Consider the following 25,399-nt stretch of genomic DNA (forward strand, 5'->3'; position numbering starts at 1 on the left):
TCTGGAAGTTCTGGCTTTTGCTAAAGCCTACACACTGGAAACTCCTATGTTCCAGCCCCACACTGAGAACTGGAGCCCCATGAATTGTCCAAGAGTTTGAACTGATAATATTATGGATGGTTAAAAAGTTTTGGAGTTTTGGAGTCTCGGAGTCTCGTTTGTCTCCCAGACTCTCAGACTTTTCCTACAGCTGAGTGGAAAGCTTGGAAATTTAGGATCACAATGAAAGTGCTGACCAAATCTCAGGCAGGCAGCGCTCTGCAGGCCCTATCCTTCTGCAATCAGTGGCTCATTGTGTGCTTTGAGGAGTGAGTCTCCCCATGGTTTTATACAGAGGACCGTTTACATACCAATTGAATCAGTTGCTTCTTTTTCCTCCTGCTTGCATCTGGCTTTGACAGCATGCAGGGCTCTGGATCTCTCATACATACACAGTCCTATGCACGAGTGGGACATTTTTTAAAAAAAGCCTTCCTTGCATCAATCAACTGGAAATGATCTTAGTTCTTTATCCTTCTGAGTCATCAAGAAAATATTAACACATGTCTAAGGAATGCTTTAAGATTCAGTCTAATTCCAATCTGCCGAATGAATGCAAAATGCATTTCTTGACTGGAATGCACGCTTTGGCATGGCAAAAGTTTGTCCACGAAGAGCAGGTTTCATCAGGAAAACTATTCAAATGGTTGTGGGAGCTTCCCTCATCCACCCACCCAGTCAGAATGGAGTCATAAAATCCTGATCCTTCAACTGTCTGTGGCTTCCTAGGAGGGGGAAAAAAAGGCTATTTGGGGAAATACCATAGTAAGGCACTTGTGAATTTTGTGTTAAGTTGACCTTGCCTTGTCCCCGCTCAGGGAGTATTTTGACTATTCAACAGTAGTTATTTTTAGTGTTTAGAAATAATAATTATAGTATGTTGATAGTCAGTCAAAGTAAATACCTGCTCTGAGTTTGGGCTAAAGGTCAGGGAAATGGAAAATAAACATGGGCTTCTGTTCCTTGAAGGTGTGAAGTATTGAAATGCTACTGAAATTTGGGGAGGTTGGAGGTTGGCAAAACAAAGCCATGGAAAAGGCAAAGGAACAGCCAGTGTTTGGGGATGCTATTCGCTGCAGACAGCCCTTTATTTATGTATGCCTCTCTGTTCCAGCAGGGTTGTAGCAAACACTTTACACCTCTCTCCAGGTCTCTTCTCATACACGCGCAATTATTATTACCCGTTGACCCCACCATATCCCCACATTGGGACCCGATGCCCAAACATGCATACAAACTCACTCACATCTCACAAGGAAGGGGAGAGGGAAGACTGAGTGGAAAAATACCAAGATTTGTGCTTGATTATTGGAGATAATTAAGTAGAACCTAAAAATAGTCAGGCCCTTATTTCATATTATGTTCAAAATGATTCAAATTCAAAACTATTCACAGCTGTGTCGGGCGCTGATCTACCATGCAGAGTTGATTTCAAGCACTTGAATCAATGATAAGCAAATGAAGCATCTCTCTTTTATTCTAAGTATAACTTGGGGAGGTACCGTGACTCAGAAGCTATTGAATGTGAAATAAAGAGACCAATAATATCATTACCTCCATGACACTCATCATTTATTCTGCTAATACTTTTCAATAGAGTGGAGCAGTATGGCCCACAGGTCATGTCAGTTTTCTAAGTCTCTCCCTACAAAGTTGTTGATAGTCTTTAAAACTCAACTCCTTATATGTATCGATTAAGCAGACTGGCAGTTTACTATTTTATTGATGTATCTATTGAGAATCCCAAGTACATAACAGTGCAAAAACACAGACTGAAAAGTAAGAGATGGAGGAAAATAGGCTGTATTTCTTTAAAAGCATGTATGCAAGGACTTACCCTGCTACTAGAAAGATCCTTCAAGGGTGAGAAATAAATCTTAATCCTGTACTATAAATAACACCAACAATCCCACTGCTATGAGGTGACTAGTATCACTAGCATTACTGAATAGACAGGCATAGGAAAAACCACCAGCCTCCCCCTTCTGGTTTTGTTCACATTTCTATTTTTTTTTAATAGAATATGAAAAAAAGTTAGGTATCATTTGTGACCCAGCTCAGAAGCCATTCTTTTCATGAAAACTTCCCCGATTCTTCCAACATTGCTTGACATCTTTTCTGAATATAGACAGCAAGCATGGCAATTCTGCTTCCCCATATCATTCTCCGTATGAGATCAGTCTTCTGTCACCAAAGAGTCTTAACGTGGCCACAAACAGAACATAGAATATCAAAGAGTTAAAATGGCTTTTTGGTCTTTCTTTTCCAGTTGGCTGGATTCTTTGAGGGGCTGGGGCTGTGCCATTTGTTTTTATATCAATCACACCTAGCATAGGGCTCTGCCACAGAGCAGGCATTCATTCTTTTTTATCCAACAAATATCCATTGACTGCCTGGTATGTGCCAAGTATGGTGGTCCGTGCTGCCAGGAAGGAATGTGTAATAGCCTTTGAGCACAGGCATCGTTGCTAACCTTACCCTTGTTTTTGGCAGCCTTTACTGTATTTGTCAGCACCTGGAAGGAAGGACATGCTACCTTTTATTTATTTTTTTTAATACCCGGCAGGGCTTTGCACTAAATGCTATTGCATAAATTCAGTATGTTCATAAAGCCAAAAGAGATCACAACTGTCCAGTGTAGAGGTTGCTGTTTTACCATTTTTGTATTGTTTAACTCTTTAGAATCTGTTTTCCTTTGTCAGATTTTTGTCATATGTTTCGAGAAACTTGCATCATCTTTCCTTACAATTTTGGTTCAAATCAAAAGTCTCTGATGAAGCTGTTCTTAAAATTTTGTTTCATCAACAAGCAAATGTTGCTGCTTAGTAGAAAAGATTTAATATGGATCACTACATCAAAAACTAATGATGTACGGTATGGTGACTAACATAACATAATAAAAAAAATTTTATAAAGGTGGATACAATGAAGTAACAAGGGAAGGAATGAGGACGCTTCCAGGAATTTAGCCCTTCATATTTGAATGGGCACTATTAAGAGCTCTTTCCTACATATCAAAAGATTTGCCTATTTTTCAGTCCTTGTCATGATTATTGCCCTCACTGACTTCCTGTGGATATGGGTCAGAAACTTGAGACACTGAAGAATTCTTCTTAAGAAGTGTATTTTAAAATTGCCACTCTGGCATTAGGTATCAAAAGCCTTCAAACCCTGCCCTTAAATCCAGCAATTTCACTTTTACATATTTATCTTTGAGAAATAATTGAGTCTATCTGCAAAGATTTAGTTCTTAATATAATTTGATAACTTATAATTTTAAAAATAGGGAATTAATGGAAAAGAAAAAGATAATCCTTGTTGGTAAATTATGCAGTTGTTAGAAACTATATACACATAGTTACGGATATATGTTTAGGGTGTGTTGTCAATAAAAGGAGGTTATAAAACAGTATCCATATTTTAATTCTATTTTAATGTAATATATACTAAAATGTGAAAGAAGTCTATAATAATAAGCAATAAAATATAATCACTAATTATTTCTCAGTGGCAGGATTTTTATTACTTCTGTCAGGAAGACAGTTTTGATTTTCTTTGTATGTATTTGTGCTTTTCATTCTATCTTGAATAGCAGATGTAATAGAGAATAAAAAGGTAATATTTTAAATTTTCCAAATATGTAGAAGTCTTAAAAACACAATATTTGAGGGGAGCTTATATTATGTCTTTCATCCATGTAAAATAACACTATGATTTTCCATGGAAACTTAACCAGCAGTATATACTGCCTAGTCCAATTGAGAAACCAGTAAAAATAAGATAGATCCCAAGCATGGCAATTACATACTGAATTCTTTAGTCAAATACTTTTTGAGAGCTTTCTATTTTTCAATCTCATCTCTATATTCCTTGTTCTCATGCAGCTTACCTACCAGTTGGGATGACAGAGAAGAATAATAACAACAATTCATGTGAACGAATAAAGTTTCAATTGGCTATAGCGAAAAATAACAGAGTGAAGAGGGAGGGAAAGGGAAAGTCTATTGGCGGGGAAGGTGATGTGAGTTTTAGAAGTGATGCTTGAATGTGGTCCTGAGTGAAGAGAATGAGTCATATGAAGACCTGAGGGAACGACAAGGCAAGGGAACAGCAAATGCCAATGTGGCATGTCCAAGAAATAGTGGATCAATGCTATCAGATTTAGGCAAGTAGGGGGAGAGTAGAGAGGTGTGGAGGTGCCAAACCAGGGCACCTTGTCTCACACTCATTAAAAAAATGTTGAACTTGTTTTTATTGCTATGAAGACTCATCAGAATTTTGAAGAGGTAAGTAAAGTGATAAAAAGATACAAAGATCAGTATGGTGGCTGTATGGCAAATAGACCATGTGGAGGCAAGGATGAAGCAGGGAGAGCAGTTCATTGGAGAATTCTAGCTAGATTATAGCTTGGATGAGGGTGTGGGGTGGAGGTGGTGTAGGGTGATCAGCTTTGAAATGTATTTTGAGGATGGAGCAGATAGAACTTGCTGATGGATTGGGTAAAAAGGGTGAGGAAGAAGAGAAGAATCAAGGATGCTTTTTAGCTTGATCATTATCAGGAAATGCAAATTAAAAACACATTGAGATCCTACTCATGGCTAGAATTAAGAAGACCAATGATGCGAAATTTTGGAGAAGATTTGGAGAAATCAACACAAATACACTGCTGTAGGAATGACTGTGAATTGGTACGACCACTTTGGAAAATACTTTGGCATCATCCACTAAAGTTCAACGTCCCTGTACTTCATGACTCAGTGATTTCACTCTTAGGTCTTAACTCAAGAGAAATATGTGTACATGTGTAAAGGCATATAAAAACCATCCATAGTATCATCATTCATAATACCCTTAAACCAAGAACAAACCAGGCGTCCATGAACAACAGTAGAATGGATAAATAAACGGAGGTTTATTTTTACAATGGCTTATTTTAGAGTGATGAAAATCAGTTACAGCTATGTGCATAATGCTGAATAAAAAAAAAACCCAGAAACACACAGACGTGCACATGCACACCCATGCACAATAATGTATTTATAAAAAGCTCAAAACCCTGGAAAACCCATTTATCAGAATAATGATCCCACTTAGGGAGAATGGAGGAGACGTTGGTGTGGATGTGTGAAGCACAGAGCTTCCATGACACTGCTCATGTTCTTCTCTTGGTAGAAGTTTCTTATGATGATTGTGTACTTTCCTGTATATGTGGTATACTTCAAAAATAGTGTTTTAAAAATTATAAAACAAAAACTGATACACAGAATAGGAAGTGAGGAAGAGGAGAGAAGGTAGATGAATCTTTCAAGGAGTTTGTGAAGAACAAGAAGGTATGATGGTAGTAGGTGATAAGGACAAATTTTTGTCTTTAATAAAGATGGGGGTGATTACAGGATGCTTGCTTATGGGTGCAGTAAAAGGAAAAGCTGATAATGCAGGAGAGGGAGAGAGGCTAATTTCACCAACAAGATGCTTGAGTAGGTGAGCGGGGACAGAATCCAGCACAGAGGAGGGGTGGATAGATAGGCTCACTCACAGTTTATCCTTGTAAATGGAGGGACCCCAGGTAGGCACAGAAGCTGGTAGAGCAGTAGTTAGAATGGAAGATAGAGCAGCTTGGTTGACTGCTTCTGTTTTCTCACTCAAATAAGAAGTGAGGTCAGCAGTGCAGGGTGCAAGATGCAGAGTGTTGCAAGGATGAGAATGCAGTGAGTTTGGGGGCAGGACGGTGAATTTCAAGGAGAAATCAGGTAAGATTGCTGGACACTGCTACATGGCCACTTGAGCTCTATGGTCATACACTGAAGGACGACATATCAATCGTCAAATTTGGCTGCTTGTATATCTTTCACATGACACACAATCACCATGATCTAAAGCCTGCGCATTTGTCCCATACAGTGGTCTTTCTGGCTTTAGCAAGCTCTGTTATCATTTCTTAGCTGGAAGCAGGCATAAGTAACAAAGCAGAATGGGGAGTGGGTTACCTCTTGTCTGAGAGGTGGGGCCGGGACTGCGGAGATTTCCCTGACTTCCTGACCAGCTGGTTTCCCATTAAGTTCTGCTGAGAGGTAGCACTAGCAGCATGTTGGAAGGTAGGAGGAGAGGTGAGGAGACTTTTCTGGATTCCAGCTCAGATCAGCATCCTATCCTCACTGGCCTCTAAAGCTCCTGTCTCCTGTCCGCAGCTTCTCTTGGCCCGCAGCCGCACAGCCTCACCATGTCCAGGAGGCCTTGCTCCATCCCTGCCTGGCTGGCTTCCCGGGGGCAGCCTCAGTAGCCCTTATGCCCCGTCCCTTTGTCACCCACACCCACCAGACTGTGCCCTCCCCAGAGATCTGAGCACTTACTCCTTCATTCCTCTGGCCCTAGGGAGGTGGGGGGTGGGGTGGGAAGCTTCTCCCTTTAATGGGGGATCTCTTTACTTTGATGACATCTGCTTTTTGTCCTCTCAGCATCCCAGCACCCATTGGAGTAGATCTCCTGATGTAAATCTCTTCTTTAGGAATATCTAACATGTTCTGCATTCCTGATGAGGGATGGCACTCTAAGTGACATATCATCACAAAAAGCCAAAAAAAAAAAAAAAAAAAGGAGCTAATGTTCAGAGATACAACACTAAACCCCACGGAGTGGTCTGGGGACATTGGAGGCAGGTGCATACACATCTTGGTTAGCCTTGTGCAAAGGAGGGCTGGTGGCTACAGAGGGGCCAAGGTGCAGTCCTCACAACCTGCAGCCTCCAGGGCAGCACAACCACCTCTGAGGGCCAGACAACAGGTGACAGGAGAGGGGTCCTGATGCTTTGATGCCGCCTGATTAGGAAAGCACTGCTCTGGTCTGATCCACTGTTCCTGAAACTGTCAGCTCTGATTTCAGGGAAACACCTCTTTTTTCCACATTCAGATTTCATCAGTTTATATGCTAGCTAATTAAACTGAGTGGTCACAAGAACATGGCAGTTAAAATGAATAGCTTCAGAAACCCAAAATAACTCTTGTGAAGTGTTCGGCTCAACTAGAGGAGAAAACTGGTGCCCGTGGACTAAAAGTAACCTGCTTGGCATGAACATTCAATGCACTAAGGGCATTGGGAAGAACATTCTACAGAGAGGATGGGGTATTGCTTGCCCAAAGTTGGAGAGAAGAGCTTTTGCTTATCAGACTTATGATGATGAGTAGCCTTCCTGGAGAGATGGTGGAGCCTGAGATTGAATGAAGTGAGGGAAGGCAGAACTGATCAGAGATTCATGTGTCAGGTAGAGTGATGGGCTAGATGCCCAGTAAGGCCTTTTCCAACAGAGTCTGTGATTGAGTCACAAGTGCCGTATAATGAACGATGGGCTCAAGCAGAGGCTCGGTGGCCCCTCAATGGGGGAGGGTGAGCTAGATATGCTCTAAGGGTTCCTCTCATTTAAAGTATCCCATCTAGAAAATGGAACATTCTAGAATACACCCAGATAAATTAGGTGTTTCTAAATATGTTTTGTCACGTTGTTTATAATGTCACATTATGAACTTTTAATAAAAACATGAACTTTTTTTAGGACAAATTTTGCAGAGCTTCACACACCATCATGCACATAATAGACGTTCGATAAATGTGTTAATTAACGAATGAAAATAACAACTGCAAAGTAGACAGATCTAAAGGGATGTGGGACACAGTCCCACTCACAGGCTGGCACTCTTGCCTTGAAGAAACCCAGAGGTGGAGCCAGGCACATGCAGAGACAGGTGTCTGACAGAGGAGGAAGGTCTTGCCCTGGAGGCACCTGGGTTTCTTCTCTGACCTGAACCATGTACAGGCAGCTGGGTGGGGTTCTACCTGCTTGGCCGTGAGGTTGAGTGACTGGATATCCCATGATTCAGGCCTCGAAAGTCCTCATCAGGTCATAGCAAATGAGGTGTTTTTCACACTTTGGGGATGTCTGAGTTCCCCGCGTTTGCTGGGCATAGTCCTGGATGTTTGAGGACAGCCTCTTCACTTGTGACTTTCTCAGCGGTCTCAAGGGAGGTAAGGCAGGAAAAGAACAATTAAAAAACCTCTCCCAACCCCCTTCCTCTCTTCTTTTCACAAAGTATTCAGTATAAACTGTTGGCAAAAGGGGCAGCATGTGGGGTTTGGGATCTGAAGAAATCAGAATCGAAGTAGGTGTTTGTATTTTTCTTGCTCAACAAAGCTGTCCTGGACACATGGCCCGTGGGAAGGCATTTGTTTGCCACTCACTCTGCACGTCACAGCTCAGTACATGTTTAGTATAAAATGAGATTTTCTAGTAATGACAAGTAACTGTAGAAATTGGAAATGAATTACTGAAGCCAGCTGAAGAGTGGAAACATTTGGGTTCGCTGATTGGAACCCAACTTGTATCTCATGAAGGCCTGATTCTTTCTGGTTTACGTAGATGGTTCCTTATGAGGAATCATTGTTCCTTCATGTTCACTGGTGGGCATGCACACCTGGCCGTCAGAGCCAGGCGACTGAGCTGTACCTGGGCTGTGGCTTACACACACACACACACACACACACACACACAGGGAATACATGGTGTGCCATGATGCTGCACATCATTCCCCAGGCTGCTTCATGGAGCATGGAACGTGGAGCATGGAGCATGGAGCCCGGTGCTGAGCAATGATGCATTGCTAGGGAAGGCCTGTGGACACTTGTTTGTACATGAATCAGTATCTTCTCCTCCATCTTTGGGAGGCTGGGTGTGCACAACCAAAACTGAGTATTCAGAGAATCACACTCACAAAACTCGAAGTGACTTAGAGACCCTCTAGGTGTAGCTTGCTCATTTTACATCCAAAAGACCAGGTAGGGTAATTTCTTTCTACAGAACGTAGACAGTTATCCATTTACCTTTTCTCATACCATTTAGGTATAATCAAAGGCCCTGGATGGGTTTGAGATGTTGCTTGAAAATAGGATAGACAGGCCTCAGACCACATCTTAATATCTTTAACACTGAGAGCAGTGTCCTCAAATTAAGACGAACAGGTGCACCGTTGCCCATCTTAGTTTACCAGGCAGTCTTTCTCCCTCCCTCTCTCTCCCTATCCCTCTTTCTTTCCTTCCTTCCTGCATTTTTCTCTCTCCTCCCACCGCCCCCCCTCGCCCCCGGCGTCTGCCTCCTCTGTCTGTCTCTTCCTCTTCTGGCAAGGATATGGAATTGGATTGGAAAATCATAATGAGGTGTATACTGGAAACTTCTGCACTTGTACCATCTTAGCTATGCATGTACAATTGCATCCTCTTGAGTGTTTCTTAACTTCAGAGATAGATATTCCTAGGAAAACTCCAGATCCAATGAAGAGCAACAGTTGTGTCTAAGGTAACAACGTGGAGCGAAAAGACTGGATGTTCATGTCCGAGTTTCTGCCTTACTCTGATTCCTGGTCTCAGGGCAGGAGCCAAACTGTCCTTCCTGGGATAGTGTCAACTGAGAAACCATGACACTTTACTTGCACAGCTCACCACTGAGCCTGTCAGCCTCCGGTCCAATGAGGTACCTCTGACTTAATTATTCAAAAAGTAAGGAATGCTGAGAAAGGATTTTCACAGCTAACAGTGTTTTAAGGCGATGCCAACTTCCTTCCATAAGGAGGATGCAATTTTTAAGCATCTGTTTTAAAATGTCACATCTCTTCTTTGATTTTCTTACTGGTGTTTAAAAGAGTGTCCTTCAGAGAGTAATAGATGATTGAAATTGGGATAAAAAGGCATTATTGTTTTTATCTTAAAAACTAATAATTCTAGACAGGCATATACAAGAATGACTTGCAGACTTAGGACCACTCTCTACCTGCTAAATAAGAATATTTTACAGTTTTTAATTCAGAGCTATTTGCAAATACTTCAGAGGGTTCATGCCATTGATTATTTGCATCCACTGCAGAAAGTTGTGTTTTTATATATAAATCCCAAGAATCTTATACCATAAATATATATGAAAATATATGTCAGACTAGCTTCTATCACATTTATTTTTCTTCTTCTAGAGGAGAAAAGCTTTGTTCCTGTAATTTATTCACACAGTTTAATTTATAAGCTGGTAACATTTTAAGTGGGATCATCTATCAGCGGAGGGTTGAATTTGGAAGCTCTCTCTGAAGACAGGTTTCTCTTCAAAATGCAAACTGATTCAGGTAGTGTTGCCTGGGCTCATCTTCATTTGCTGGAGGTTTTCTGGTTGTTGTTTGCTGTCATGTATTTTCCACTGTTTGGTCTTTGACATAGCTTTCTGCCCACCTTCCTTGTTAAAAAATGGCAACACCAAGACCCACCCAGAAGGCTAATTCCTCATCTTGCACTCAACGACTTGCATTGATCCTAGTGATCTTTGAATCAGCCTATCTTTTGACCACCTTGGGAGCGATATAGAACACATTTTCCCTCCAGCTTTCCAATTCTGACAGCATGGCTTGCCTTGGCGGAGGATGAGGTCTGGCTCCTAAAGTAAGCCTCATGCAAATGTGAGCTTAACAGATAAGCTGGGGACACCAGGTGTCAGTGAAGAGTCACAACTCTGTGAAACAGAAATTTTGATTCCTGTGCTTAGAATGAATAATTTGAGAAAAAGTAAGGATTGCTTTCTCTTTTTTTTTCTATAAAACTACATAAAACTCTCCAACCAAAGTGATCTCATTTTCTTAGGCCCTCTCTCTTTTTTCTTGCTCTATCTCCACCATCTTTAGGATAAAAACTTCTCTATGATTTTCTAAATTTTTTAGAAAACCAGTAGGGACACCCAGTAATCTTGGGCCACAGGAAGGCAGCTTGCAATACTCCACATTTGTGCCTGGGTATTCCTTTTGTGTAATTACTATTATTATTATTTTTAAGATTTTATTTATTTATTTGAGACAGAGAGAGAGATGGAACAGAGCTCCAAGGAGTCTGAAATTAATCTAGTTTCATTGGTGACCTTTACATTGGAGAAGCGGGGGCCCAGAGACATTAAGTGACCTGCACAAGGTCTCACAGCAAGGAAGTGAGTGACCAAATCCAGATCCTCTCTCTGCAGCCTGTGGTCTTTCACCACTAAAGACAGTCGTTCACAGCTAATTTATACTTCTTATTTTCTCCAGGCTTTTCTTGTCTGTTTCTGTGCTAAAACATGACTTTCTCTTTCTTCCAATTTGCTTTCTAGCATTTGAGAATCACAGCTCACAGATCTCTTTGACCTTTTCCTCAAACTTCTTAGACCAAAGCTATTCTAGTGTGGAGCCAGTGTTGGCCAGAAATTCACAAATAAATGGGTCCTTGGCTACCAGTACACTCTCCATCTTTCTTCTCCTCTAATATGCCACCCACACCTCGCCAAGTAAAGTGCTCAGTCTAAGCTAATGTACTCCTTGCTATAAAATGTTACAAGGACACTGTAGAGATTCCCCGGACCAACCAGATCAAATCTCAAGTTAGAGCATAGCCCAGAACAGGACACTAACATGTGTGTACATAGAGGAAGTCACAGCAAAGGCTCTAATGAGATGGAAACAAAATGAGCATGTTATGTTAACTGATTCACAAAATCTATTTAGTTATAAGATAGACAAATTGCCAGGAAAGTCCTTATTTACAAAATGGCTATCCATCCACCCACCCATTTATTCACCTATCCACCCACTGGTCTGTCTGATCTTCTTGCTGCTAGAAAAGATTTGAATAGCAGAGCCTAAGGAAACATCAGTTTAGATAAGGGACAGTCTTAGTGATGAGGTTATCAAACAAGACAGCAAAACACAAAAATATTAATCTGATAATATTTGTTTTATAAAACTTAGTAGTATATAAACAATGTATTGTTAAATATTGACAACATTTTTTCTCCTATGACTTTGCACTTGATCTTAGCCAAAAGGCCGAGAAGTGATTCTCCTATGACTTTGAAAACAATATTATAGTAATCTATTTCCTTTTGATCTCATTCTGTTTCTTAATGTCAAAAGGAAATGATAGAGATTACCCTCATTTTCAAACATGTGTATAAATATTATTAGAAAGAAAGAGAGCTAGGTCTTTTTTTTTTTTCAAGTTTTTGGAAATTACGCTATCACACAAACCAGAAAAACCAAAAGTTGCCTCTATTTTCATTCTGACCAAACGTAAAATCATAGAAATGTTTTTCCTACTCAGAGGGCAGCTTGAAGGCAAAAAAGAATTGTCTTTCTGTAAATTAACCATCACAAGTAATCGTGAAGAAGAAAACACACATCATTCACAAATTCTTGTGTCAAATAGCAGACATCTAACAGGGAGAACCATGGCCTCTGTCAATAAAGGGTATTAGAACAGTTTTTTGGATTGTGACAAAAGTAGCCAATCTTTCCCCAAAGTCAGAAACCAAATTACAAGCCCTTACCTTGGAGGGCCTGTAAGCTATGAGTCTGTACGATAATGCAGAGCTGCAGGACCAGCTGTGGAGCACTTTCCAGAAAGGTGGCTAGCAAATGCAGCATACTCACATCTGCATACTCATACACCATTTTCCAGTAAAACCTCCATCTGTCATTCTCCCCACTCTGTCGACTTCGAATACCTAAGTAGATTGTGTGGAAATATCTAGAAAGAAAACATGGAGAATAAGAAAGAAATGAGTGATCATTTATAATTCAAACACCAAGCCCACAAGAAACAGTTACTTTAGTGGCTTATTAATTTAAGGCCCAAAGATAACTGCTTAATAAGTACCATTATTCTTTTTTTTTTAGATTTTATTTATTTATTTGACGGAGAGAGACAGTGAAAGAGGGAACACAAGCAAGGGGAGTGGGAGAGGGAGAAGCAGGCTTTCACTGAGCAGGGAGCCCAATTCAGGGCTCGATCCCAGGACCCCGGGATCATGACCTGAGCTGAAGGCAGACACTTAACAACTGAGCCACCCAGGTGCCCCAAATACCCTTATTCTTAAATCTTTGCTTTGAGAAGTCCCTGCAATCTTTGGCCTCATTAGAGGCAATCCACTGACTTGAAATATGAAATGTGTTGGAAACTCAGGTGTAGAGGGGATTTGCCACTTTGGCAATCTACACACACCCTTTCTGGTCAGTTTATGTGCTCAGTGGTACTCAGGAGATGGATTTCTCCTAGGGCGCCATGCAAGTCTGAGGTACTAGAATGCATGTGCTTTCAAACCCTCCTGAAGTCTTCTAAAATAAATGTTTTATTATTGAAAATTTCAAACATATACAGAGGAGAAAAAATAGTGTATTGAATCCACTATATGTTTCACCCAGATTAAGTAATTATTGATACATGTATGCACCATACATAATTTTTTATTTATACCTTCACTTACTCTCTGACACCAGATAATCTTGAAGCAAATCCCAAGCATCATCTTATTTCATCTGTAAGTATTTTTTTTTAAAGATTTTATTTATTTATTTGACAGAGAAAGACACAGCGAGAGAGGGAACACAAACGGGGAGTGGGAGAGGGAGAAGCAGACTCCCTGCCGAGCAGGGAGCCTGATGTGGGACTCGATCCCGGGACTCCAGGATCATGACCTGAGCCGAAGGCAGTCGCTTAACCAACTGAGCCACCCAGGCGCCCCATCTGTAAGTATTTTATTAAATGTAATTAACAAACATAAATGCCATACCATTATTACATTACAAATAAGGATAATTTAATATTATCAAAAATACTCAGTTTTCATATTTTCCCGATGATCATATTTTCCTTAGGGTTTGTTTGAAATACAATCCCAAGACCTATATGTGATGATTATTTGATATGTATTTTATGTCTCTTTTATACCACGATTCTTCTTCCTTTTTTTTTTTTAATTTCCTGCCTATTTTTCACTGTCTTGGTTTTGATGATTGCACACATGTGGTATGGTTAACATATTTGTCCTTTGTGTTTTCTTCAGTTGGGTGGTTACTGTTGATCAGATTCAAGTTTGATCATTTTTAGCAGGTGATGTTGACTACTTCCTTGAGGAGACCCTAACGTTCTCCTTTATGATGCCATCATCCACTAATGATCATTTCCTAGATCCATTCATTCATTAGGGGTTGTGAAATGGTGATATTCTGAGTCTATCACCCTTTAAAAATTTTTTAAATTTTTTATTTAATTTCCAGTTAGTTAACATACAGTCTAATATTAGTTTTAGGTGTACAACACAGTGATTCAACAATTCCATACAACACCCAGTGCTCATCACGACAAGTGCACTCCTTAATCCCCATCACCTATTTAGCCCATCTCCCCACCTACCTCCCCTCCATGGTAACCATCAGTTTGTTCTCTGTAGTTAAGAGTCTGTTTCTTGGTTTTCTTCTCTCTCTTTTTTTCCCTTTGCTCATTTATTTTGTTTCTTAAATTCCACATATGAGTGAAATCATGTGGTTTCTGTCTTTTTCTGATTGACTTATTTTGCTTAGCATAAGACTCTCTAGCTCCATCCATGTTGTTGCAAATGGCAAGATTTCGTTCTTTTTTATGGCTGAGTAATATTCCTATATATATATATATATATATATATATATACACACACACACACACACACACACACATGCAAATGATGTACATATCACATCTTCTTTATCCATTCATCAGGAATGGACACTTAAGCTGTTTCCATAATTTAGCTAGTATAGATAGTGTTGTTATAAATATTGGGGTACATGTATGCCTTTGGATTAGTATTTTTGTATTCTTGAGTAAATATATAGTAGTGTAGTTGCTGGATCATAGGGTAGTTCTATTTTTAACTTTTTGAGGAACCGCCATTCTGTTTTCCAGAGTGGCTGCACCAGTTTGCATTCCCACCAACAGTGCAAGAGGTTCCCCTTTCTCTGCATTCTTGCCAACACCTATTGTTTCTTGTGTTGCTGATTTTAGCCATTCTCTGTGAGTTTATAGTTTTGATTTGCATTTCCCTGATGATGAGTGATGTTGAGAATCATTTCATGTGTCTGTTGGTCATCTCTTTGTCTTCTTTGGAAAAATGTCTATTCATGCCTTCTGCCCATTTTTAAATTGGATTATTTGGGTTTTGGGTGTTGACTTTTATAAGTTCTTTATATATTTTGGATACTAACACTTAATCAGATATGTCATTTGCAAATGTCTTCTCCCATTCCATAGGTTGCCTTTTAGTTTTGTTGATGGTTTCCTTTGCTGTGCAAAAGCTTTTTATCTTGATGAAGTCCCCATAATTTATTTTTGCTTTTGTTTCCCTTGCCTCAGGAGATACATCTAGAAGAAGTTGATATGGCTGATGTCAAAGACATTACTGCCTGAGTTTTCCTCTAGGATTTTTATTGTTTCATGCCTCACATTTAGGTCTTTAATCCATTTTGAATTTATTTTTGTGTACAGTGTATGAAAATGGTCCAGTTTCATTCTTTTGCATGTTGCTGTCCAGTTTTCCCAACACCATTTGTTGAAGAGACTGTCTTTTCCCCATTGGATAGTCTTTCTTGCTTTGTCAAAGATTAATTCACCATATAGTTGTGGATTTATTTGTGGGTTTTCTTTTATTGTGTTCCATTGATCTATGTAGTCTATTTTTGTGCCACTACCATACTGTTTTGATTACTACAGCTTTGTAATATAATTTGAAGTCCGAAATTGTGGTGCCTTCAGCTTTGTGTTTCTTTTTCAAGGTTGCTTTGGCTATTCATATCACCCTTTTTTTATTGGCTAGAATACTTCTCCAGCTGTTATGTCAATGACTCTGCAGTATGTTTAGTTGTCTGAACCTTATTCTCTAGTAGATCCCCTTAAGAAAGGTGCATAGGGACAATATTCTCTGAGTTCTTGCATATTTATAAGAGCATGTGGTTATCAATCTTGACTTGCATGGGAATAAATTTCCATCTATTATGAGGACCCTGAAGTCTTGCAATTTTGCATGAAAATTGGTGCCCATTTCTAGAGTCTGTGAAAGAACTTCACCTACCTGATGCAAAGGCTTTCTGATACCAAGAGGGGAGGATGATAGGGCTACAGCAATGAAGCACAAAAGCAGAATAGCTGGGGAAACCTTTGCAATGGAGGATCAGGTTCGATGGCTGTACAATCCATGCATATTCCATATGAAATCCAAGGTCTACAATTTATTTATTTAAGTCTTAAATTTGTTCCTTCATTGCTTACTAGCATGAAGTGTTGTCATGGAAGTCTGATAAAAATCTGATATTCTTTCAGCCTTCAAGTCTTCTTTATTTATCTTATTATTTTGTTTGTTTGTTCCATTACTTTGGTATTCTTTGAGGCCTCCTATTTATTTATGTTGTATCTTCTTTATCTTCCATATCAATCAACACCCCTGAATGCTTTTGATCTCAAATAGCTTACTGATTTAAATTTTTTTCCTCCTTTCTACTTTCTATTTGTCTTCTAACTATGATGTTTGAATGGCCTCACACCCCTACTAGTTGAGTTTTCATTTCTGAGCTTCTTTTAAAAAAAAATTAGAATTCTATATTGGGTTCATCTTTCTTGTCAAATCTTACTTTTTTCTATACATTTCTTTTCTATTTTTTTTCTAATTCTGATTTATATTATTTTTTCATAACTTTTATAATTCTCTTAATTTCTTTCAACTCATTTTGAAATATTTGCTTATGGTTTTTATCTGTTTTCTACATGTTTTCTTGGTAGGCTTTCATTATCTGTAAGAACATCATCATTTTTCTATTCTCTTTTCCTTATAATAGTTTTGATTTTTTTCTCATTGTTAAGTTTAAAAAAAGGATATGTATTGAATGGAGAACTGGATGTTATATGCAAACAATGAATCATGGAACACTGCATCAAAAACAAATGATGTAATGTATGGTGATTACATAACATAAAAAAAAAAGAGTTAGTTTAGTTTTTATGTAGTTTTAGGAGGAGTAAGGGGACCAGGATGGCTTGGCTGGTGTCATAGCTCCAGAGCTCATTCCTCTTTTGTTCTCATGAGTGACAAAAAAGAATATAACTTGTCAATTTTCTGACACCAGCTGCCTCTGTTTCCCTGGCCCTTCTTTTGAATCTGGACCTTCTCCTTCAGGTCTCATGGCTATCCCTGTCCTGCTTAACTTGGAATCTATTCACAGCAGATTCTCTTCAATGTGGAGCCTTTTCTTGGAAAGGTCTTCACTCTGTGTGTAATGAGACTGCTCCAATAGCATCATATGTTATTTCATTATGGTCCCTGTGGACTTGTCCTTGCACTGGATCATTGAGAACACATTTCTAGGTCTTTCTATTCCTGTAAGATTGGCCCACTGCACTTTTTAGTAAGTGGCTTTTGAGGATTTGGGGGTTCTTCTGTCCTCAAGGCCTTCCCTCTGCCTCTTCCTGCATAGTTGCCAATATCACATGGCTCTTAAGAGCTGTGCCTAATCTGTCCCTTGGTAATTATGGGGGTATCTCAGCACTGAGCTTTATTTGCAGGTATTATTCATGATCCTTCAGTTTTGCTCTGTCTATTTTAATGGGATCATTTTGGTAACTTCAAAAACTATGCTGCCACTGCCATTGTATTTACAGAATAGGAGCATTTTAAAACAAACAGACAAAAAAACATGTTGAATCATTCCCTTGGGCCTTGGATTGCTCTCTATCAATTATAAGATGAAATTTGTAGAGTGCTGTTTACAGGAACTTTCATGAACAGATCACCATGTTCTCACCACTCCACAGCTGCAGCTTGTGATCAGCCCAGTGCAAACTGCTGGCACATCCTTTCTTAGACTTCCATGCATTTTCACAAACTCATTTTTTTCTTGGAATATTTTTCCAGCTTCTTTGACTGGCAAGCTCATTTTTGAACTAACAGTATCTGTTCAGTCATTACCAATAATCACTCACTCTTCCATGCTCTCCATGTTTTTATTACTTTGCTAGGGTTGCTTTAACAAAGTACCACAAACTGGTAGCCTAAATAACAGAAATGTATCATCTCCCAGTTCTGGAGGCTAGAAATCCATGATCAAAGTGTTGGCTCCTTCTGAGGCTGTGAAGGAGACTGTGTTACATGCCTCTCCTTTAGTTTCTGGTGGTTTGCTGGCACTCTGTGATATTCCTTGGATTGTGGATGCATCACCCTGCTCTCTGCTTTCATCTTGTGCATGGTGTTCTTCATGTGTGTGCATCTGAGTCCAAATTTATCCTTTTTATAAACACACAGTCATATTGGATTAGGACTCATCCTAATGACCTCATCTTAACTTGATCATCTGCAAAGACCTTATTGTGTTTTCAAATAAGACCACATTCAGGTAGTACAGGTACAGGTGTTAGGAGTTCAATGTTTTAGGGGGACACGATTCAACCAGTAGCGCTTCTATTGATGTTCGATCTTGTTTACCCTATGACCTCACCTCCTCTGTTCCAAATCTGCATCTCCTACTCTACTGAGATCCAAACCTATATGTTCATCTTACTTGTATGCCCATATGCTTTCCAGATTGCCCACAGGCATGTAAAAACAAATATATTTAAAGTGCCTCATTAGCTCTTCTTTTAAATTTGTCCCATCTTGTACATAGTAATCCACATTGCCATACACTGAGTAATCCAAGCTAGAAAGCCTAGGGGGCATCTGAGGCTTCCACTCCTCCCTCCCTTATCCCTTTTATTTGATAATAGATTATGTTCTGGAACTTTATCTCCTTATTATATTTTCCCCTCTGTTTTCCAAAGTCTGATTCTCTGGGTTTCTGTTTTGGTTCTGTAACCTACTACAGTATGACCTTAGGCTTGACATCTCTCTGTCTTAGCTTTCCATCTCTAAAGGGGGATGAGAATGGTACCAATTGCATAGGCTGATCTGAGAATTAAATGAAGTAAAAGTGAAGGACTTAGCACAGAGCTTGGTAAATAGCAGGCATTCAATAAATATTAGTTCTTACTATTAATCAACTTTGAATTCTCTAATGGACCCTTCCCAGTCCTTCCAGATGTATAAACTGAATCTAATTTCTCCCATCTTAAAAACCTTAGTGACTCCCCATTGCTTGGAAGATATATAGTAAACTCAAGCAATGAAATACAGATATATAAGGCTTTTAGTTTATCTTTTCTAACCTAACTTTTAGCCTCTGCACCTTCCCTCCCCTCTCTCATCTTATGTCCTGTGTCCTGCCATATTAAGGCACCTGCTATTCCTTGGCTATGAATTCACACCTCAATACCTTTGTTCCTGTGGTTCTCTTGCCTGGAAAGCCTCCCCATACCCTTTAACACCCTGGAATTTCTACTATTTTATGACTCAAATATCACCACTCCCTCACCCTCTGTAACCAACCAGGGAGAACTGGTCATTCCATTATTTGTGTCCAAACTATTTTTAATCAGACTTTGACCAGATAAAATAACATTATTTTTGTATTCATTCATTTGTGAATTCACCTCACATCCCAAAATATAAACCTCTGGAGAGGAAAGAATGTCACTGTCTTTGTACCCCTACATTAAGCTCAGTTTCTCATGATTCATAGGCACTTAATTAATTCATGTCATTTTATTCATTCAATGAGTATTAAACATATGCAATGTTTGTTATTTTGTATTTTTCTGTAAGGGTCTGGAAGCCACTGTACAGTGTTGAGCAAAAGAGTGAGAAATCCGATTTGCATTTTAACAAAATTGGTTATTGTATGAAAAGTAGGGGGCAGGAGGGCAAGGGGTAGATAGGGACATTAGCTGGAAGACTATTGCAACAATCCGGGTGAGAGAAGACGCTGACTTTAACTAGATGGCCAGTGGTATTGGTGGTAAAAAGGTATCAGAATTGGGTAATCATGAAGAGAGCACTGACAGCCTTTGCCTGTTGAGTGAACAAATTAATGATTTTAATGACAGCTTCCTTGCGATTATCACAGAAGTTTAAAATCCAGGACCCACGTGGCATTAACAAAGGCAGTAAAGCTTCCACAAATGCCTTTCTGAGTTATTTTACTACTAGTTTTCACTGGAGGAGGAGATTATGCATAATCTAAGCTCTCCAGCCACAGGCTAAGAAGCTACAAATGGATCTCCCAGGTCTGTAGCCCATGGGGACTTAAACTCTTGTGGTGCAATAATTGTTTTCTGGAGCACTGGGAGCTCACAGTTAACCTGATGATGGTGGTAGGTTTGTTCCTAAGGAATACAACAAAAAAACATCTGGCCTTATAGAGTTTCATATACTAGGACACAAAACCAAGTCTTCCAGTAATGCACATACAGAGTTCAAACACCTATTAACCAAGAATGATAAAAAATAAAACAAAACAATTTTCAGGCCGAGGGAGCTCCATTTGCAAAGGCAGAGAGATTGCGGGGGGGGGACCCTGTGTTCTGATAATAAATGCCTTTGCATCTGTAGTTTTCTAGGCCTGAAAGTATTTTGCACATTCATGTTACCTTTCTTAGAATGGCCTTGCCTTTTTTTTCCACTAAGGAAATTTAGTATTTGTGGTTTTAAACTCTAGTGATATATCTCACTTCCAGAATACCTTCCTTGGGAACCCACAACCAAGAATCCTTCCTTGCACCTGACTTCGTGCTTACCTTTAATCCTGCAGGTATCTCACAGTGATGCGATTATTTGCTTATATGTTGGCTTCTATCCCAAGTCCTCCCAGGAGGGAGTGTACCCTTTCATCATTGAAGCTATCCCATTTAGCACTACTTTTGTTAATGCAGGCATTCACAAATGTGTGTTGAATTGAATTGGGAAAAAGAAAATCTCCAATTGTATTTCTTTTTTTTCCCTTTTATTATGTTATGTTAATCACCATGCATTACATCATTAGCTTTTGATGTAGTGTTCCATGATTCATTGTTTGTGTGTAACACCCAGTGCTCCATTCAGACATGCCCTCTTTAATACCCATCACCAGGTTAACCCATCCCCCCTCCCCTCTAGAACCCTCAATTTGTTTCTCAGAGTCCATAGTCTCTCATGGTTCATCTGCCCCTCCGATTCCCGCCCATTCATTTTTCCCTTCCTGCTATCTTTTTTTTTTTTTTAACGTATAATGTATTATTTGTTTCAGAGGCACAGGTCTGTGATTCAACAGTCTTACACAATTCACAGCACTCACCACAGCACATACCCTTCCCAATGTCTATCACCCAGCCACCCCATCCCTCCCGCCCCCCACCACTCCAGCAACCCTCAGTTTGTTTCCTGTGATTAAGAATTCCTCATATCAGTGAGATCATATGATACATGTCTTTCTCTGATTGACACAACTGTTCAAAATCTTTGGGATACAGCAAAGGCAGTCCTAAGAGGAAAGTATATAGCAATACAAGCCTTTCTCAAGAAACAAGAAAGGTCTCAAGTACACAACCTAACCCTCCACCTAAAGGAGCTGGAGAAAGAACAGCAAATAAAGCCTACACACAACAGGAGAAGAGAAATAATAAAGATCAGAGCAGAAATCAATGAAATAGAAACCAAAAGAACAGTAGAACAGATCAACGAAACTAGGAGCTGGTTCTTTGAAAGAATTAACAAGATTGATAAACCCCTGGCCAGACTTATGAAAAAAAAAAAAAAAGAAAAAGAGAAAGGACCCAAATAAATAAAATCATGAATGAAAGAGGAGAGATCACAACCAACACCAAAGAAATACAAACAATTATAAGAACATATTATGAGCAACTCTATGCCAGCAAATTCGATAACCTGGAAGAAATGGATGCATTCCTAGAGCTGTATCAACTACCAAAACTGAACCAGGAAGAAATAGAAAACCTGAACAGACCTATACCCACTAAGGAAATTGAAGCAGTCATCAAAAATCTCCCAACAAACAAAAGCCCAGGGCCAGATGGCTTCCCAGGGGAATTCTACCAAACATTTAAAGAAGAATGAATACCTATTCTTCTGAAACTGTTCCAAAAAATAGAAATGGAAGGGAAACTTCCAAACTTGTTTTATGTGACCACCATTACCTTGATCCCCAAACCAAAGACTCATCAAAAAGGAGAATTACAGACCAATATCCCTGATGAACATGGATGCAAAAATTCCAATTGTGTTTCTTTATAGTTAGTTACTTCTATGAGATTGATAAATAGCCTATGTCATATTGATTTTTGTATCTGGTTGGAAGACACATGGTTTATGATATTTAACTAATATTTGCACTGTCATGAATATTACACAATATGAGGATAGTTTTCTACTTTCTCTAAATCAGCAGTGATAGACATCAGGACTCTTATGCCCATAACTTAGTCATGAGGAAATGTCAGCTTGGGTTTTTTCATTGGGCTACCAGAAGGGGAGGTTGAAATAGAACAAATCAATGAATGTGAATATAAACATGTACTATGTGTCACACATGTTCCCATTTATTCCTCACAGTGTGGTAAGAAAAATTTGCCCAGGTGAGTGGGGGATGAAAACATAAATTTATATTTCAATGTCATATTTTTTCCCCTCTGCCACTGCTACCTCCTGTGTTGGCCATGTTGACTCCTGCCTTCCAGCTTTAAGCAAGCCCCAAAGAGAAGTCTTCAGCTCTTCAGCTTTTACTCAACATTTGACCACCAGCAGGCAATTCCACCTTGTGCTTCCACAGAGCATATGACAAGACATTTGACTTCAGGGAGATCTGCTTCTATATCAATGATTTACTTCTCAGGACAGGAAATTCTGTCCATGTTGACAAAAAGCCCCAAATAGCATTCTACTAACTGGTCATATCACCTGTTCTGGAGATAAACCATTAATACAGAAATCAAAGGAAAACTGGTAATATTTACCCATTCAATTCTAACAAATAGGTAAAGATGTTGAATCGTTCAAAGAAACTAGACTTCATTATGTTTTTTATCTAGTAACTGCCTAGGAGATTGAGAAGTGAATACAGAGAAACAGACCTAGGAGTTCCTTTTTTTACAGAAGTTTAGAATGACATGATGAAGGGCTTGTGTTCCAAGAAAAGTAGTTGTATTCCTGAAACAGAAGCAAAACAGTCATGTTTACTCTTCCACGGTGGTGTTTTTGTTTGTTTGTTTGTTTGTTTGTTTTAGCTATCAGCCCTAGAGCCTTGAAGTTACTTCCTATTTAAGCACCCTTAGGCTGTAGTTGAGTTTCTAAAAAGGAAGAGGTTTTCAAAATGAAATGTCTTCTGTAAAGAATTACAATCCCTTTGGTGAGGCCTGGGGATGTGCTAGATGTGAGGCCTCAGTTCTAAACTGAACCCCAGGAGACAAAGAGGCCCCTGACTAGGGATGGTAGCACAAGATCACTTGGAATCACAATAGGGACAGAAGAAACTTGAGAGGAGCTGAATTCCACCTCTTTGTGCTGGACAGATGTGGTGGCAACATTAGCCTCTGCAGTTGCCAGCCCATTAAGGACCCTCACTGTGATGACCTTTGTACATTCACCCAACTGATCTGACAAATGCTTCCACTGTGCTCTGTTCAGCTCAGAATGCTGCCAGAGATACAGAGTTGGGTGCTCCAGTCACTGAGATGGGGACAGTTTGGTCCATATGATACCGCAGGTTAGTTTTTGAATGGTTCTTGGAAGCCAACTACTGGGTAGACACAGCGAAGAAGTTCATGGTTGTGAGCTACCCTCCTAGTCTAATCCAGATCCTTCGCATTGCATTGTAACCACATGTCTACTCTGACACTGGGAGAGAGGAGCATGGCTAATGGCCTGTCCCTGGAAATGGCTCTTTCTATATCTGAAGGTGAAAGCCAAGCAGTCTTGTCTCCTTGGCATCTGTGTTATTATTATCTAACTGGAAAGCATTTCCCCCCTCTGATTCTTATAGCCACTTAGCTTTTGAGCCAAGTTTTGCATCTGAAGATGGAGGTAACCATTCCTCCTGACAGGCTGCTGGGAGGGGTGAATAAGGTGTGTCTTACATGTGTGCCTGGCTCACAAGAGGAATGTTGCTACTCTCCAAGGTTATTGATGCTTTGGGTTCTTCTAGAATGTTCATCTTCCTTACCCTAATAGCTGAAGGTAGTTTTTTTCTTCAATTCTTCTCATTTTTCTTAGGCATTTTATTCTAGGGAGTGTTTCCATCACATTGGATTTAGCCTTTGCCTGGTCTTTCAGAGGGGCAGATGGAAAATATTACCACTCTACTGAGAAACAAGACAATTTCTAGACCTTCTGAGTATCAAAGGAATCCAGGTTGGGGTCCAGATGGGGAGCGGAGGGACTCACTCAGATTTTTCTTCTTAGGATTTGGCTTTACTGTGTTGATGAAAAAAAGATTATCTCTGAAAGGGACATTGATGACCAAGGAAGTGCATTGTCATGAAAAGTCTCAGTTCTTTTTAGATATTCATACACACAGCAAGGAGGACTCATAGAAAGCCATATTTACAGTTAAACATTTAGCATAATTACCAGGGTTTCATGTAGGAGGGAAAAAGAGTTTCAAAGCTTTAGCATTTAGCAAATACGCCCTCAGCACGAGACAGCAGTGGCTTAACTACACAGCTCTCATTAGTGCTAATGGGAGATGTTCCCGGTAAAAGTCCACTCGGAAATATCAATATGCTCCACCTCCTCCTCTGAGGTAAATATATCCAGATGACATTTGCCGCTCTTATTGTCTGACTGATTCATTTTCTGATCGGGTCATTCTTCTTATTTATTGCCTTAGGAAGTACACTAAAGGAAGATAGAGTTTTCCTTACATCACAAAAGGCCACCAAGAATTCGGCACCAACTTTATCAACATAATCTCAGTCTAACAATATCTTGATTCTGTCATTTCCTTAGCATTCTTGAAGCTGTGCACACAAACACACCTACATAACTCCCACCATGCTGTGCACACAGACACCCACACATAACCCACCCCTTCCACACACCTGGACACAAATTCAAGTCCAGTGTTTTTCTGAGGATTTCAACTGAATTGGAATTCTCAGCTCCTTCTCATCAGTATTTTCCAAGTGCTAAGAGCAGCCTGGACTAATGTTATAGCCTCCCACATTACCAACTTGAGACCCAAACATAACATGGGAAAAGCAATAAACTTGGGAGGAAACGTCCAAACATGGACTCATCATGTGGAGCACTACATATGTGTTTAATCTAAAATTTAATGTGACTGAGATAATCTTTCAATTACTTGTGAGGAAATGAGGTGTGTATTACTGTTGTTTCAGATAATTCAGTCCTTAAATAATATTTGATCAAAAGCTCTCTACTGACATGTCAAGAGCTGAATCAGGAATCATTACTAGCTATGAGGATATAATGCATGCATATTCTAACACTGAATTGTTTCTCTATCTTCTAGCACATTAAACAGATTAGTTGTTGACTTTGTTATTTTTACTATCTGAAAAATGCAGAGTAAAATCTGTGCAGAAGAGTTTTAAAGAAACAACATTAATAAATGGTAATTCCAGAAAGTGATAT

General features: G+C 39.5%; 1 protein-coding gene across 1 annotated transcript in view; it reads right to left on the minus strand.

The window, feature by feature from the left end:
- XKR4 (XK related 4) overlaps positions 1-25,399 on the minus strand; it is a 417,559-nt gene that overhangs the window by 144,425 nt on the left and 247,735 nt on the right. Inside the window, exon 2 of the mRNA XM_054512616.2 lies at positions 12,410-12,609. Coding sequence (XP_054368591.1) covers positions 12,410-12,609 — 200 coding nt within the window. The remainder of the gene's footprint in view (positions 1-12,409; positions 12,610-25,399) is intronic.

Source organism: Mirounga angustirostris, unplaced genomic scaffold, assembly GCF_029215605.1.
Source record: "Mirounga angustirostris isolate CCGP_5_RB_7025 unplaced genomic scaffold, mMirAng1.0.hap1 SCAF_4, whole genome shotgun sequence".
NCBI classification, from domain to species: domain Eukaryota; kingdom Metazoa; phylum Chordata; class Mammalia; order Carnivora; family Phocidae; genus Mirounga; species Mirounga angustirostris.